At 38.2% G+C, this 18,811-nt stretch overlaps 1 protein-coding gene across 1 annotated transcript in view; it reads left to right on the top strand.

Annotated features, from left to right (window-relative positions):
• Positions 1–5,572: 5,572 nt before the first annotated feature.
• Positions 5,573–18,811, top strand: part of LOC121391568 (sushi, von Willebrand factor type A, EGF and pentraxin domain-containing protein 1-like) — a gene marked incomplete at its 3' end in the record, with an annotated part of 37,950 nt that continues 24,711 nt past the window's right edge. The window contains exons 1-5 of the mRNA XM_041523151.1: positions 5,573–5,666; positions 6,163–6,339; positions 13,311–13,487; positions 14,655–14,831; positions 17,023–17,199. Coding sequence (XP_041379085.1) covers positions 5,573–5,666; positions 6,163–6,339; positions 13,311–13,487; positions 14,655–14,831; positions 17,023–17,199 — 802 coding nt within the window. The remainder of the gene's footprint in view (positions 5,667–6,162; positions 6,340–13,310; positions 13,488–14,654; positions 14,832–17,022; positions 17,200–18,811) is intronic.

The following is an 18,811-nucleotide window of genomic DNA, read 5'->3' as shown; positions in this document are numbered from 1 at the left end:
CTCTTCATTCTCTCATTTATTTGTGAATTGTCTGAACATGTTTCACACGCCGTTAATTCCTTTTTATTTTTGACTTATTGGAAAGGAAATGTTTTTATTTAACGACGCACTTAACATATTTTAATTACGCTTATATGACGTCAGACATATGGTTAAGGACCACACAGATATTGGCAGAGGAAACCCGCTGTCGCCACTTCATGGGCTACTCGTTCCGATTAGCAGCAAGGGATCTTTTATATGCACCATCCCACAGACAGGATGGCATATACAACGGCATTTGATATACCAGTCGTGGTGCACTGGCTGTGACGAGAAATAGCCCAATGGGTCCACCGACGGGGATCGATCCCAGACCGACCGCGCTTCGAGCGAACGCTGTACCACTGAGCTACGTCTCGCCCCTTGACGTATTGACGTTTTATTAGATGTCCTCCTGTAGACGAATTATTCGCTATTTTGACAAATACCCATTCGACTTTGTATAGTGCCGAGATACGGTTTCGATTATGGATGACATTTTCCCATTAGCAGCATGTGTGTACTTCCTCACAGACAGGACAGTTCATACATACCACGATCTTTAAAACCAATCGTGGGCCATTGGTTGAGACGGGAAAAAACATATCGAAGAATGGGCCCACCGACGGTGTTCGATCCTTCGACACAAGCACAGAGGCATATGCCCTAGATTCTGCCCCGTGATTCATGAGTGCAAAATCAGAAATGTGAAGATTGTCATTGAACTTTGACTTGTTCTGGGATACGGCTTTGGATTTGAAATGTGTTACGGAAATTACGGAACCCTTTCTCTCGCTAAAGACAAATCAGCTCCGCCCCTCCCCCACCCCCCCCCCCCCCCCCCCCAATTGTTTTGTTTTGTTTTGAATCAAACCTGAAAAAATCGAAACAATATTGGTGTCTTATATTACAATCAGCATTCACATCATCATCGCTATCATTATGTTCATCATCATCACCACCACCACCACCACCACCACCACCATCATGATCATCACCGACATCACCAACATTATCATAGATAATTTAAAGTATCCATATATATATTTTTTTTTTAAATATAGAGATCAACTGTGGATATTCAACCACTAAACCTAGATCGTGTGTGATGTACCACCACCGCCATCACAACCGCCATCACAACCATTATCATACCTAATTTTAAAATATCGATTTTTTTTAATTTTTACAGGAATCAACTGTGGAAGTCCAACGACTACACCTAGATCGTTTGTGATGTATACCTCCACCCGTTTCCCGTCTGTGGCGTACTACACGTGTGCGCCTGGCTACGTTTACACCAGTGGATTCAACACATCCACGTGTCAGCAGAATGGCACGTGGACTGACAGTGAATTGAACTGCACAGGTGTGTACATATATCGTTTACACTGATTTTCCACGATATAAATTTTATTTATTTTAGCAGGCTTTTGTTGGGTTTTTTTGCTCTGTCCTGTGTAAGTTTTAATTATTAAATCAGTCTTTGGTAAACATATCCTGGACGTGGCAGTCCTCCTATCGACGAAGCACCTGGGGAATAGTAATAGAAAAAAATCACCTCAGTTCTGCATTGTCAAGAGCATACACGAAGTGGTGTGGGTGGGGGGTGGGGCCGAGGACAACTCCCTCCCCCTCCTTAGTGGTTGAGCAACTGGTCACATTCGGGCAAAAACGACAGAGATATTCGGGGGAAATGTGCTTACAGGAAGACTTTACCATGTATTCCCATCGATGTACGCGCAAAATTAGTTTTAATCCACGTACAAATGCGTAGAGATTCGTTGACAGTCATATATGGCTTTTCGAGCAAAAAAACAACAAACCAAAATCACGTCTGCCCACCTCCCCCCACCCCCACCCTCCACACACAAATGCATGAAGGAAATGTTTTATTTAACGACGCAATCAACACATTTTATTTAGACCACACATATATTTAGATAGGAAACACGCTGTCGCCACTTAATGGGCTACTATTTTTCGATTAGCAGCAAGGGATCTTTTATATGCACCATCCCACAGACAGGGTAGTACATATCACGGCCTTTGATATACCAGTCTTGGTGCACTGGCTGGAACGAGAAATAGTCCAGTGGGCCCACCGACGGGAATCGATAATAGATCGATCGCGCATCAGGCGAGCGCTGTACCACTGAGCTACTGTCAGGGCTTTAGATTGCACCAAAGCCGAGGCAATAAAAAGTGTGTCCAAAATAAAAAAAAAAAACAAATGTTTTTTTGCTGTTTTTTTAATGACGCACTCAACACATTTTTATTTACGGTTATATAGCAGACAGAAATGTTTCATTTACCGACGCACTCAACACATTTTTATTTACGGTTATATGGCAGACACAAATGTTTCATTTACCGACGCACTCAACACATTTTGTTTTATATTTACGGTTATATGGCGTCAGACATATGGTTAAGCACCAAACAGATATTGAGAGAGGAAACCCGCTGACACCACTTCATGGGCTACTCTCTTCGTTTAGCAGCAAGAGATCTTTTATATGCACCATCCCACAGACAGGGTAGTACATACCACGGCGTTTGATATGCCAGTCGTGGTGCACTGGCTGGAACGAGAAATAGCCCAATGGGCCCACCGACAGGAATCGATAATAGATCGATCGCGCATCAGGCGAGGGTTGTACCACTGAGCTACTGTCAGGGCTTTAGATTGCACCAAGGCCGAGGCGATAAAGTCCAAAATAAGAATATCCAAACTAAGAATGTCCAAAATATGAATGTCCAAAATAAGCAAGCCTAAATTAAATACAAACAGAATAACCTGAAAATCAATTGAATTTTAAGCTGTACTTAGATTAAAAAAAGACCTGCCTCGGTTGCGTCGTGGTTAGGCCATCGGTCTACAGGCTGGTAGGTACTGGGTTCGGATCCCAGTCTAGGCATGAGATTTTTTATGTGAGTGCCCCGCAAGGCTCAATGGGTAGGTGTAAACCACTTCCACCGACGAGTGATCCATAGCTGGTTCAACAAAGGCCATGGTGTGTGCTATCCTGCCTGTGGGAAGCGCAAATAAAAGATCCATTGCTGCCTGTCGTAAAATAGTAGCATATGTGACGACAGCAGGTTTCCTCTTAAAAAAGAAGAAAAAACAGTGTCAGAATGACCATATGTTTGACGTCCATTAGCCGATGATAAGATAAAAAATCAATGTGCTCTAGTGGCATCGTTAAATAAAACAAACTTTACTTTACTTTCTAGATTAAAATAACTTGACATGTATTTCTTACGTGTACAACTATTTACCAATGGTTACATCGATATCACTAAAAAAAAATACCGTGGTACGCTCAGAACAGGCAAACTGTCTGTTGTGCCACAGTCAGTGAAATCTAAAGCCCTGGCTGGGGTGGGGGGGGGGGGGGGGGGGGGGGGGGGGGGGGGGGGGAGCGGATAGCCTCTTAAAGTATTCTACAATATGTTGTTGTTGGGGTTTTTAAAATTCGGTTTCCGTTGAAATTCTAGAAACCTAATAGTCAAGTAAAATATATAAAGGGATGTTTTATGATCAAATACAAAATATTATTTTCCACCCCTATTGAGATGTGTTGTTATTATTATTATTATTATGATGATGATGATGATTATTATTATTATTATTATTATTATTATTATTATTATTATTATTATGATTACTATTATTTGAAGGCGTTGACTGCTGTGTTGACTAACTTTATGGGGATATGCTTTAGACTGATTGTTATTGTTATTACAATTATTATTGTTATTTATTATTATTATTATTATTATTATTATTGTTATTGTTATTGTTACTATTATTATTGTTATTATTATTATTACTATTATTATTATTACTATTATTATTTTTAATATCAGTAGTAGTTGTAGTAGTGGTGGTAGTAGTAGTGGCAGCAGGAGTAGTAGTAATAGTAGTAGTAGTAGTAGTAGCAGCAGTAGCAGTAGTAGTAGTAGTAGTAGTAGTAGTACTAGTAGTAGTATTAATAGTAGTAGTATCATTATTATTATCATTATTGTTATTATTATTATTATTATTATTGTTATTATTATTATGATTACTATTATTTGAAGGCGTTGACTGCTGTGTTGACTAACTTTACGGGGATATGCTTTAGACTGATTGTTATTGTTATTACAATTATTATTGTTATTATTATTATTATTAGTATTATTGTTATTGTTATTGTTACTATTATTATTGTTATTATTATTATTACTATTATTATTTTTAATATCAGTACTAGTTGTAGTAGTGGTGGTAGTAGTAGTGGCAGCAGGAGTAGTAGTAATAGTAGTAGTAGTAGTAGCAGCAGTAGCAGTAGTAGTAGTAGTAGTAGTAGTAGTAGTAGTAGTAGTAGTAGTAGTAGTACTAGTAGTAGTATTAATAGTAGTAGTATCATTATTATTATCATTATTGTTGTTGTTATTATTATTATTATTATTATTATTATTATTATTATTATTATTATTATTATCATTATTATTGTAATTATTATTATTTGTAATATTATTCTGATTTATTATTATTAATATTATTATTTTTAATATCAGTAGTAGTTGTAGTAGTGGTGGTAGTAGTAGTGGCAGCAGGAGTAGTAGTAATAGTAGTAGTAGTAGAAGTAGCAGCAGTAGCAGTAGTAGTAGTAGTAGTAGTAGTAGTAGTAGTAGTAGTAGTAGTAGTAGTAGTAGTAGTAGTAGTAGTAGTACTAGTAGTAGTATTAATAGTAGTAGTATCATTATCATTATCATTATTGTTATTATTATTATTATTATTATTATTATTGTTATTATTATTATGATTACTATTATTTGAAGGCGTTGACAGCTGTGTTGACTAACTTTACGGGGATATGCTTTAGACTGATTGTTATTGTTATTACAATTATTATTGTTATTATTATTATTAGTAGTATTATTGTTATTGTTATTGTTACTATTATTATTGTTATTATTATTATTACTATTATTATTTTTAATATCAGTAGTAGTTGTAGTAGTGGTGGTAGTAGTAGTGGCAGCAGGAGTAGTAGTAATAGTAGTAGTAGTAGTAGTAGCAGCAGTAGCAGTAGTAGTAGTAGTAGTAGTAGTAGTAGTAGTAGTAGTAGTAGTAGTACTAGTAGTAGTATTAATAGTAGTAGTATCATTATTATTATCATTATTGTTGTTGTTATTATTATTATTATTATTATTACTATTATTATTATTATTATCATTATTATTGTAATTATTATTATTTGTAATATTATTCTGATTTATTATTATTAATATTATCATTATTATTATTATTATTATTATTATTATTATTGTTGTTGTTGCAATTAGCAGCAGCATCATCAGTAGTAGTGGTAGTATTGTTGTTATTGTTGTTGTTGTCATTATTATTATTATTATTATTATATTATTATTATTATTATTATTATTATTATTATTATTATTATTATTATTATTTGAAGGCGTTGACTGCAGTGCACCCAGTTCTATATCTGGGTCAGATGTTTCCTATTCCTCCACGATATACCCGACTACAGCGGACTACATGTGTACAACTGGATATATCTACGTCAGTGGATCCAACACTTCAACATGTCAGTCAAATGGACAGTGGTCTGATCCAGCGTTAAACTGTACAGGTAGAAGGAAATATATCAATATAGAAAACATTTCTGTCTCAATGAGATTTTTACTTTCTACGTGCATAATCTATCTTCTTCCTGCTCTAATTCTGTTTCTGTCTATTTTAACCATGTATGTTTTTCATCAATTTTTTTTTTCTCCCGGGACGTGGAGTGGCCTAGTGGTAAAGCGCTAGCTTGCTGCGCGGTCGGTCTGGGATCCATCCTCGTCAGTGGGCCCATTGGGCTATTTCTCATTCCAGCCAGTGCACCTCGTCTGATATATCAAACGCCGTGGTATGTACTACCCTGTCTGTGGGATGTACAAAACGTTGGGGAAATGTGTGTTTTTTTACGACAACTGAGCCACGGTACATGCATGACAAGAACACTAGTTCATGGTTGTAATTTTTAACATGCAGTTTGTATAGATTACCATTTAAAAATGTAGGTGTATTTGCTAGCTTCTAGGTGTAAAGGTTTTTAGTCCTTTATTTATTTTTCTTAATTTTAGGTATTGACTGTGGGACGCCTATCAGCATACAAGAAGCAGAACTAACGTATTCCAACACGGCATTCCCGTCCGTAGCAAGTTACAGTTGTAAAACTGGATATGCGTACGTCAGTGGATCCAACTCTTCAACATGTCAGTCTAATGGACAGTGGTCTGATCCGGCATTAAACTGTACAGGTATAGTCAGTTCGAGTAATTTTTACAATAAACAACATCCATGATTAACTTTTTGGGGATGTGCTTTAGATAGTTTGTTATTGTTATTACTATCATTATTATTGTTATTATTATTGTTATTATTGTTATTATTGTTATTATTATTACTAGTATTATTATTATTATCAGTAGCAATAGTAGTAGTAGTAGTAGTAGTAGTAGTAGTAGTAGTAGTAGTAGTAGCAGTGGTAGTGGTAATACTGGCAGTAGTATCAATAGTAGTATTGTCATTATTAGTATCAATAGTAATAGTAGTAGTATAATAATAAGTATTATTATCATTATTATTATTGTTATTATTATTATTACTATTATTATTTTTTATTATCAGTAGTAGTAGTAGTAGTAGTAGTAGTAGTAGTAGTAGTAGTAGTAATACTACTAGTAGTATTAATAGTAGTATTATCATTATTATTATTATCAATATTGTAAGTATCATTATTATTATAAATATTATTATTATTATTATTATTATTGCAATTATCAATATTATTATTATCATTATTGTCACGGGGATCCTATAATACGCGTAACTGAATAAAACACGATTATCCAAATATCTCTCCTAACTGTATATCTATTAGATCTCTCTGTATCGGGCAGTATATACCCGAGTGGCTCGGCACTAGGTATAATCAGAGATAAGAACTTATACACACATATATAATATAGCACGTTTAGTTCACTAGAAAACACAACAAAACGCAATACACTTTGGAATCTGTATTAACTTTAACGCTGATAAATGTACTTGCTGCAGTAGTTAATTACATAATTAATAAAGGAATTACAACTCTATTCCTAACTGGTTAATTTTTAATTAACCTTTGACTACTCATTCAGTAACCTTGCAATACAGAATTAATACTGGTACATAATCATATATATATATATATATATATATATATATATATATATATATATATATATATATATATATATATATATATATATATATATATATATATATATATCTTTATTGCATTAGGCCAACCTGCCCTTGAGCATACAAAATAACATTAAGTAAATACATTATAAAACAGGAGGTGTATATATACATGCATTTCATTATATAAATGCTAACAATGTAATAATAATAAGAGGATAAGCTAATTAATACAACACAATTAAATAATTTAGGATATAGATACACACAAATACTATTAATATTATACATGAATTATGCTGGAGAAGCTTTAAATTAATTATATAATATATTATTTTGGTGTTGAAATGCTCTATAGCAAAACAGAGCTAGTTTCCTCAATAACTGAACACTTTCACTGTTACATAATTGAATAAATTTAAACATACTAGGATTTCTTGTATACAATTCAGGAATATATCTTTTACGAATGGTATTATAACCAGGACACATAACATAACACCATCAAGACAATAACCTACAGTGTACCTAGGTCCTCTAGGATGACCAACTAGCTTTAATATTTTAGAACAGTGAAGCCTACAATTTACTTCGTCAGATTACCGGAGACACTGTCTAAATAATATTGGTATAATACAGTGTTAAAATATTTAAAGTCACATCGATCACATCAAGGTTATACAACAGAGCAGAAATAAATATATTTACCAGTCCAGTCGGACAAACGTTCCTCGGGAGCCTTCCAATGTTGCTCCCCGATATATCTAAAATCCTAGCTATTTATTATAAAAATCCGAATATCGCCTGGGGGCACAGAGCGGTCCCGAATCCCTACATGTGATATTTCAACAGAGACCAAGACGGTATATTTTCTTAGTTGGTCAGACTTACTGTCGCCATTTCGCTAGAAATACCCCGATCGTAAACCGAACTAGCAGAGGTATTACGTAACTACTGGCCACATGGCCTCCACATCTGGTCTAAGTGCATATTGGGACGAACGGTCGCGCGGAGGAATTACGTATCCAGGCTGCACTCGGCCCTCTAAAACAATTAACATAGCCACAGGCGAAAGACAAGAGCATGTTCCGTCACACGCCGCCACCTCAAAAAGGATATCTCCTCTACTCTAGGAATAAGGAAATATACTACATTTAAACAAAAACAAGAGTGCGTTAATCGACGGATCCGGGCATATATAGTAATAAGGTGACTACCAGTAATCACACCGAGTCTCTGAGTCCCTGGTATACAATACAATATATAAAAACAAAAACAGAAATCAAGAACGTCAACACATTATCACAACGTTCAACTTCGGGATGTGCCCTTGATATGTTCATTGGTAATTGGGAATTCCTGCAGAAGAAGACTCCATCTCAAAACTCTCTGGTTGGTGACCTTCATTCTGTGAATGAAAGTAAGCGGATTATGGTCCGTAAAGACAACCATTTGATGCAATGCCGATTTCACGTAGATCTGAAAATGCTTCAGAGCTTGTACCATGGCCAAAGCTTCCTTCTCTATAGTTGAATAGTTCACCTGGAGTTTGTCAAACTTTTTGGAGAAGAAACTTACAAGATGGTCCAGTCCATTTTCGTCGTCCTGGAACAGCACTGCTCCAGCTCCCACATCACTGGCATCCACAGCTAGCTTGAAAGACATTCGGTAGTCTTATGTGCCATCACGGGAGACGAGGAGAGCATCTGCTTAAGTCGGTTGAATGACTTCTCGCAATCATCTGACCACTGGAACTTCGTTTCTTTCTTTAGCAGCGATGTGATGGGTGCAGCTACCGTCGCAAATTTAGCACAGAAACGACGATAATAACCGTCCATACCAAGGAACCGGCGAACTTCACGACGGTTGGTCGGTGCAGGATACTGGCTGATGCTTAGGGTCTTGGCCTGCAGTGGGGCAACGCAACCATGTCTGTCAGTATGACCTAAGTAGGTCACTGAAGCTTTCACGAATTCACATTTGCCCAGGTTCACAGTCAAGTTAGCTTTCTGTAGGCGACTGAATATTTGTTGTAAACCAGTTAAATGTTCATCCCAAGTGTCGGTGGCTAACACCACATCGTCCAGATGCACACTGACGTTTTCTAAGACTGGTAACACGTGGTTCATCATCCTTTGAAAGGCAGAAGGGGCAGTCTTCAAACCAAACGACATAACTCGAACTTGGAAGAGGCCGTCAGTTATGATGATCGCCAGAATGTACTTAGCTTTCTCCGTTAACGGAATGGCATAAAAACCCTTCAATAGGTCCAAATTGGTGATGTATTGAGCCTATCCAACTCGGTCGATGCAATCGTCAAGGCGGGGTAGAGGGTAGGCATCTGCCTTGATGAGTTGATTCATCCGACATAGGTCAGCACACACCTGGAAACTTTTATCTCCCTTTTGATGCCCACTGACTGTTTGATGGTTACATAATTTCGTGTTCCAACATGTAATCTATCTCCCTTTTCAGTGCCGCACGTTTTACAGGGTTTATTCGATAGGCATGCTGTCGAATCGGTGTAGCGTTGGGTTCCAAGTGCACATCCTGGATTAAGGTATTGGTAACCGTTGGAAAGTCCTGACAAATGGAAACATTGCCTTCTATCAACGTAGTCAACTTGGCTCGCTGGGGGCTGTCAAGGTGCTGTAGATAAGAACTCAAGTCTGCTAGAATGGCTGTAGAATGACGTCATCACAGGAAATTGAGTGACTCTCAATCTGGACCGGTAACACTGGATCTATCGGCAGTCTGTCAAAATAACCTTTTAGCAAATTGATGTGACAATACCTACTTTTCCTAACCCTATCAGGAGTGTTTATCACATACCCTGTCTCATTAACCCATTTGTGCACAACATAGGGACCGAAATACCGGTTCTGTAATGAACCTCGTTTAATGGGAAGGTACAGCAGCACTTTATCCTCTGGTTTAAATTCCCGACTCCTAGCCTTCCTATCAAACACTGATTTTCTTTTGCTCTGAGCATAGCTCAGATGCTTCCTAGCCAGTTCGGTCGCCTGCCACAACCTATGTCTAACTCTCCCTACATAAATCAGCAGGTTTTGGCATTATCCTTGTCTAACCAACTATCTTTTACCAATTTAAGATGGCCTCGGGCTGAATGCCCATAGACCAACTCAAATGGGGTGAATCCTAGGGACTCTTGCTTAGCATCCCGTGCTGCGAACAACACAAAAGGGATTGACTGGTCCCAGTCAGTACCATTGTCGAAACAATGGCAGCGGAGCATACCTTGCATGCTCTGGTAGAAACGTTATATTGCGCCCTGGCTCTCATGGTGGAATGCAGGAGAACGAATCTGTCGTATATCTAACATAGACAGTACTTGCTGGATTAACTTGCTCATAAATTTCGTACCCTGGTCACTTTGAATTTCACCCGTTAACCCGTAAACGTGAAGTTTTTAAGCAGCGCACTAGCTACAACAGATGCAGTAACCTTCCTTAAGGGAATCGCCTCTGGAAAACGCCTAGTTAAACACATAATTGTTAATAAGAATTGGTTGCCTGAACGTGTTTTCGGTAATGGCCCCACGACATCTATCAACACTTTTGAGAAGGCTTCCCCAACTATGGGAACCTTCTGCAGGGCATAGGGAGGAATTAGCTGATTTGGTTTCCCCACAACCTGACACACATGACATAACATACACTGCTTACTGATATCTGCAAACATTTCCTTCCAATAAAACTTTGAAGCAAGTTTACTATGAGTCTTATTCCGCCCTAAGTGGCCAGCAAATACGTCCTCATGTGCTAACAATAACAATGACGGACGGTACTTAGAGGGCACCACAATTCTACATCTTGTCACACCTTCCTCACAATCAGGCACAACCCTTCTCCACAATCTTATTCATTAATACTCACTCGTCCATATAATAACCTGACCTCTGATCCTCCATCTCACCTTCAGTTAACGAAGCAGTGCGAGCTGCCAACAAATTTGGATCAGCCCCCTGCTTAGAATTAACGTTTGTCTATTACAAGGTAAGGCCCATCTACCAAACACAACTGGTTCATTTTCCCTCTGTGGAAGATCAACAGGTTCAACACATTTAGTTCGTCAGTTGACTTATCTACCATTTTACTGATAACCTCATCCACTCCAATTTCATGGCTCACACGCGTATCAGACAAATCACAAATATCCTCTGGGTTTCGTGTTACCCTTCTGGCCATAGCCCTAGTCATTACACACGCAGGATATCTAGTCTCATCAACCTGACATTCTTCTATGGGTAAAGGGCTGTCTTCAATTAACAATTGGTCACATTGCGGCTGACAACACTGACTAGTCAAATCATTACCCAACAAAACTCCTATGTTTTCAAAAGGCAGGTCCTTCACAACACCCATAACGACTGGTCCCGTCACAAACTTCGAACACAAGAAAACATTATGTAATCGGACAACCATATTTTCTCCAGTAACCGAGGTTAAGGCCAAACTGCGCCCTGTATCTGAATTCTCAATACCAGCTAAACAATCTGACGTTATAAGAGACTGGCTACACCCTGTATCCCGATAGATTGATATAGGCTTAGGACTCAACTCTTGTTTCACATCACAGACCATACCAGTAGCCACATACGGGTTTACTTTCTCTGCCATGGGACTAACTCTCTCGCTAACGGAGCTGACCGCACTAAACCAACCACTTGCGCATTATCGCATTTCCTTTTAAAACAGTCCCGGACAAGATGGTTATCCTTTTTACAGTAACTGCAGTGTGGATGAAAAGTTCGTGCATTGGCTGATAATGCAGGTTTATCCTTACCTTGCCCACCAGGTGCCTTCCTTGCCTGACTAGCTGACCAACTAGATGTCTCTCCCCGATAGTTACTTTCCCGGGAAAAACCTGGCTGAAATTTCTTCTTACCACCCTGTTGTATAGAGTTACCCTGTACTGCCTGAGCTTTCTGTATTAACATGTAGTCATCTGCCGCTATGCCTGCCTCCTCTATGTTTTTGATATCATGATCGTAAGGTCTAAGTGCATATTGGGACGAACGGTCGCGCGGAGGAATTACGTATCCAAGCTGCACTCGGCCCTCTAAAACAATTAACATAGCCACAGGCGAAAGATAAGAGCATGTTCCGTCACAATTATCATTCATGTATATGTGACAGGGTGTCTATGTATCAGTCCTCAACACATTTTATTTACGGTTATATGGCGTCAGACATATGGTTACGGACCACACAGATTTTGAGAGGAAACCCGCTGTCGCCACTTCATGGACTACTCTTTCCGATTAGCAGCAAGAGATCTTTAATTTGCGCTTCCCACAGGCAGGATATCACAAACCATGGCCTTTGTTGAACCAGTTATGTATCACTGGTCGGTGCAAGTGGTTTACACCTACCCATTGAGCCTTGCGGAGCACTCACTCAGGGTTTGGAGTCGGTATCTGGATTAAAAATCCCATGCCTCGACTGGGATCCGAACCCATGTTACTAATACTGTGCTGTATTATTGAATTCGCTTTATGTACAAAATGAAAAACAAAAACGGTGTGATTTGGCAGGAGATACATGATACATCAAACAACAAAGAACACTTTCATGGTTATAATGTTTTAAGTGGTATTTATGTTGCCTAAAACAGTTTGTGTTGTTTAACTACACCAATGGAGCACATTGATTAATTACTCATTGGCTATTGGGTGTCAAACATTTGGTAATTCTGACTCGTAGTCTACAGAGGAAACCCGTTACGTTTTTTCCTAATGCAGCAAAGGATCTTTTGTATGCACTTTCCCACAGACAGGAAAACACATACTACGACCTTTGTCCAGTTTTTGATGCACTGATTACAACGAGAAAAAACCCTCAAAAACAGTCAACTGAATGTATCCACCGAGGTGGTTCGATCCTGCGATGCAAGCATCTCAAGCGAACACTCAACCGACTGAGCTAAATTCCGCCCCTTGTATTGCCTCTGTTCACAGAGTTGACAAATTATTTTTAGATATATTTTCTAGCTGCTTGGTGTAAATTTGAATGTCTTGTTTTAGGTAATGACTGTGGGACGCCTACCAACATACTGGAAGCCGATCTGACTTATTCCAGCACGATATTTCAGTCCATAGCAAATTACACGTGTAAAACTGGATATGTTTACGTCAGCGGGTCCATCTCTTCAACATGTCAAGCTAGTGGACAGTGGTCTGACCCGGGGTTAAACTGTACAGGTAGAGTTATTTATATTATTTTCACACAAAACAGCATCGGCATATAGGATGATTATTATCCTTGACTTTGAACGGTGGTGTGCGTGGTGAGTTATGGATCACATCATGGTGGTTTCGAATCCGCAGTCGGTCACTGTGATGGATTTGGGTTACTGCGTGGGCTTATCTTCACTCTTCTGGACCACACGGACACATGCTTTTTCTAAAACATTTTAAAATATACTTACCTTGACATTCGAACTGTATTGTGTTTTCACCCACAGCTTTTTAAGGTTTTGAAATTATTTTGTTTACACAATTGTTTTATTTTTAATTTGATTATATTCGTATACTTGACTCCCAGTAGCCGATGTGTAGTTTTGTGCTGGAGTGTCATTACACATTCAGCCATTCGGTAGCAGGGCATCCCGCCCCCCGGGTCATTTCCTCCCGGCCTCCCCCCCTGGTATCCCCCCATGCCATTTCCCCCGGTCCCCCCCCCCCCCCCCCCCCCCCCCCCCCCCCGGTCATGGTAACTTCGCTTAATGATAAGTTCTTTTTTTAACACATCTAAGAACACTCATATGCTTGGATGAAATGCACCGACAGTAACTTTTCTACTTCAAAGGTTCTCTATTACTGTATAAAATCAATTTCAGTTAAATTCTTTATTAACGTTTAGCTATACAGCTCATCTCTATAAACAAGATTACAAATATAATACATTTAAAGGAGAAACAAAACACAAGCAAACAATACATAAACATTTTAAAATGTCATATATCAAAACTGGGGGGGGGGGGGGGTACTGGGGGGGTATACCAAGAGGGAATTGTCCTGGGGGAAAATTGTCGGGGGGGAAATATCCGGGGGTGGGGGGGGGGGGGGGGGGGGGGGGGGGGTGGTTGTTATAGAATCAATCATTCATTCATTTATTATTACTATCATTATTATTATTATTATTACAGTAAAGAAACGGAAATGACCATGATAGTTCGTTATAGCTGTAGTTCGTTGTGGACATTTGCATAAGTTGTTCATTAATATAATATTATTATAGAGAGATAAAACGGGACTTTACGATCAGTTCGTTCTATGCATGTTCTTTATTAATGTACTTTACTGTATTGTTATTGTTATTGTTGTTATTATTATTATTATTATTATTATTATTATTATTATTTGAAGGCGTTGACTGCAATGTTCCCAGTTCTATATCTGGGTCAGATGTTTCCTATTCCTCCACGATATTCCCGACTACAGCGGACTATACGTGTACAACTGGATTTGTCTACGTCAGTGGATCCAACACTTCAACGTGTCAAGCAAATGGACAGTGGTCTGATCCAATGTTAAACTGTACAGGTAATATTTAAATAATACGTTTAACAAGACATATATGTCATGGTGTTTTGTTCTTTAACAGTATATATATATATATATATACATGTATGTATACATTATGTGTTAATATCTACTTGTAATTTCAATATCAGTGTATACAGGTAACATAATAGTATTTGAGTTTGGAGTTCCAGATACTATACCTGGAGCTGACCTGATATACACTTCTACTATTTTCCCATCTGACGCGATCTACACGTGTACACCTGGATATGTTTACATCTGGATATGTTTACATCAGCGGATCCAACTCTTCAACACGTTAAACAAACGGGCAATGATCTGACCCGTTGCTAAATTGTACAAGTGGTATCATTATTAGCATCTATAATTATAATACTGGGTTGTGCTATGGATTGGCTATGGTCTGACCCGGCGTTAAACTATACAAGTGGTATCATTATTAGCATCCATAATTATAATACTGGGTTGTGCTATGGATTGGCTATGGTCTGACCCGGCGTTAAACTGTACAAGTGGTATCATTATTAGCATCCATAATTATAATACTGGGTTGTGCTATGGATTGGCTATGGTCTGACCTGGCGTTAAACTGTACAAGTGGTATCATTATTAGCATCCATAATTATAATACTGGGTTGTGCTATGGATTGGCTATAGTCTGACCCGTTGCTAAATTGTAAAAGTGGTATCATTATTAGCATCCATACTTATTATACTGGGTTGTGCTATGGATTGGCTATGGTCTGACCCGTTGCTAAATTGTAAAAGTGGTATCATTATTAGCATCCACACTTATAATACTGGGTTGTGCTATGGATTGGCTATGGTCTGACCCGTTGCTAAACTGTACAAGTGGTATCATTATTAGCATCCATACTTATTATACTGGGTTGTGCTATGGATTGGCTATGGTCTGACCCGGCGTTAAACTGCACAGGTAGAAAGAAAGTTCTTAAAATAAAGAACATCCGTCTGTTTCTCTGGTTTTCGCAGGGTGTTTTGGTATTTGTCTTTTCTATACCGGCCACGGTGCGTCGAGGCAGGCCATCGGTCTACAGGCTGGTAGGTACTGGGTTCGGATCCCAGTCGAGGCATGGGATTTTTAATCCAGATACCGACTCCAAACCCTGAGCGAGTGCTCCGCAAGGCTCAGTGGGTAGGTGTAAACCACTTGCACTGACCAGTGATCCATAACTGGTTCAACAAAGGCCATGGTTTGTGCTATCCTGCCTGTGGGAGCGCAAATAAAAGATCCCTTGCTGCTAATCGGAAGAGTAGCCCATGTAGTGGCGACAGCGGGTTTCCTCTTAGAATCAGTGTGGTCCTTAACCATATGTCTGACGCCATATAGCCGTAAATAAAATGTGTTGAGTGCGTCGTTAAATAAAACATTTCTTTCTTTCTTTCTTTGTCTTTTCTACATGCATAGATATTTCCCCATCACAAATTTCTGTTTCGTGATATTCCATGCTATATTATGTTGCACGTGCGCATCTTTCCGTCCATATCTTCTCTCTATCTATGCCACTTCTCTCATCTTTCATTCAATCTTCGTCCTGTAGAGAGATGGGGCAAACTAATTGTAGGGATGAGCCTAACCGCATGTCAACGCTCGTGTGTTAAACGAAGAAGAAGAAGAAGAAGAAGAAGAAGAACAACAACAACAACAACAACAGCAGCTGCAACAAAGAAATGTCTTATTTATTTACGCACTCAACACATTTTATTTCACGGTCATATGGCGTCGGACACATGGTAAAGGACCACACATATATTGAGAGGGGAAACCCGCTGTCGCCACTTCATGGGTTACTCTTTTCGAATAGCAGCAAGATATATTTTATATGCACCATCACACAGACAGGATACCACGTGCCACGGCCTTTGTTACACCAGTTGTGGAGGACTGGCTGGAACGATAAATAATAGCCCAATGGGACCACCGACGGGATGAATCCTAGACCGACCGCGCATCAAGCGAATAACAACAACAGGAAGAACAAGAACAACAAGAACAAGGTGTAGGACAGTTCAACGAATATTCGATCATGAGTGTTCGAATTTTCTAAATGATGTTTTAACATGTACATTTTACGATGGTAATGCCACCAAATCGACTTATTTAACTTTGGCATTTTAGTTGGCAGATTGGTGTAAAATTAGATTTTGTTTTCTCGTTTTATTTTAGGTATTGACTGTGGGACGCCTATCAATATATCTGAAGCCGATCTGACATATTCCAGCACGATATTCCCGGCTGTAACGAGTTACAGTTGTAAGACTGGATATGTTTACGTCAGTGGATCCAACTCTTCAACATGTCAAGCTAGTGGACAGTGGTCTGACCCGGGGTTAAACTGTACAGGTATAGTCAGCCTCCATAATTCATATCGTTGGAATGTGCTATGCATTGGCTGTCATTATTTGTCTGTTTTCTTTGCTTTAATTTCATTTATTTGTATTTGATTTTTGTAAATTTAATTATTTTATATTATTTTTCTCAATAAATATAATGGGCTATTTTGTGTCGAACTAACTGGGTAAAGTATATCAAAATATCTTCGCGTGAAATTATTTTAGTGACTAAAACATCATACTAAATATTTCTTTTTGTTTCGAGTAACAATGTCTGTACATTCAATGTATTTGTTTTCGTGCTAATGTGTGTTTAATAGCCCGAAGTGGATTTTGTCTCTCTATATTACGAAATAAAATGAAGCTTTTCCTAGTACAAATGATCGGACGTCCGGAAATAGAAAATAATACATGAGTGACCGTTAGAGACCATTTATCTCACAACGAGTTGTTTTAAACTGTATCTAATGATCGAAAGCGAGTTTGATACGTTTTTAAACAACGAGTTCTCAGATAGTTCACAGACAGGAAAGCACATACCATGGCATGAAAAATAAATCAGTTGAATGAATCCACCAATGTGGTTTGATCCTGCGACATAAGCACTCCTAGCAAGCTATCAGCCGACTGATCTAAATTCCGCCTCTTTATAATGTAATATGTCATTGTAGCCGACATCTTAGTTAGTCAACAGCATCTTTAAAATGACAACAAACTCAAGACTTGCTGTTGACCAAGAAAGACATGACAACATAGCCAACACTAAATTACTGTCCATATTGTCTGGATCAAGCATTACTCTACATTGAAGATGAATCCATATTTTGCTTGTATGTAAGCGTTATGATGTACTACACCACATTTCTAAATTTATATTAAAACAAATCAATGCAAGCCTCTGAAAGTCATTACAAGAAAGAGATGCAGTTTGGGTTGCATAAATATGTATCAAAGAAAATTCAGGAAAATTGTTGACGATGATGTCACAATGAGTGTTGAAATGCCATTGTGGTCATGAATGTTTTAGGCAGATGAGTAAGTTTGGTCAGTGCTGTTACACAGTGGTTGCTCAACTATATAAAAATCGCCTGACAGTGATCCCTGATTCTATGTTGTGACAGTTTGTCCTATCTACCTTGTGCAGTGGTATAAGCATCGTTTCGGTAAAGGTACTCCCCTTAAATGATTCACACAATATTAGAGTCAAACACTCAGTGCTCTTATACTGACATAAACAAAGAGAAACACACACAATGTATTCAGTATCAAGCCAACCTTCCCACAATACAACCAGAAACTGTTATACATTTCTGCGCATATTCGTAGCTAACATATGCACATTATACTATAGGTAGATTTTAAATATTTCTAATGTAATGCACATTATAAAGATAAATACATACATTAAATAATACATCCACATTTCCTAATGCCATAATATCTATAAAGGTTTGCAATGGATTATTTTGTTTATAAATTTAGAAATGCGGTCATAACGCTTACGTACAAGCAAAATATGGAGTTCATTCTCAATATAGCGTCATCCATGATCTAGGCAATATGGACAGAGTCTTTCAATGTAGGCTGTGTTGTTATACCTTTTTTGGTCAACAGCAAGTCTA

This window comes from Gigantopelta aegis, unplaced genomic scaffold (assembly GCF_016097555.1).
Source record: "Gigantopelta aegis isolate Gae_Host unplaced genomic scaffold, Gae_host_genome ctg2662_pilon_pilon:::debris, whole genome shotgun sequence".
Taxonomy (NCBI): Eukaryota; Metazoa; Mollusca; class Gastropoda; order Neomphalida; family Peltospiridae; genus Gigantopelta; species Gigantopelta aegis.
The sequence above is the reverse complement of the archived record's forward strand: the minus strand, read 5'-3'. Positions and strand labels throughout refer to the sequence as shown.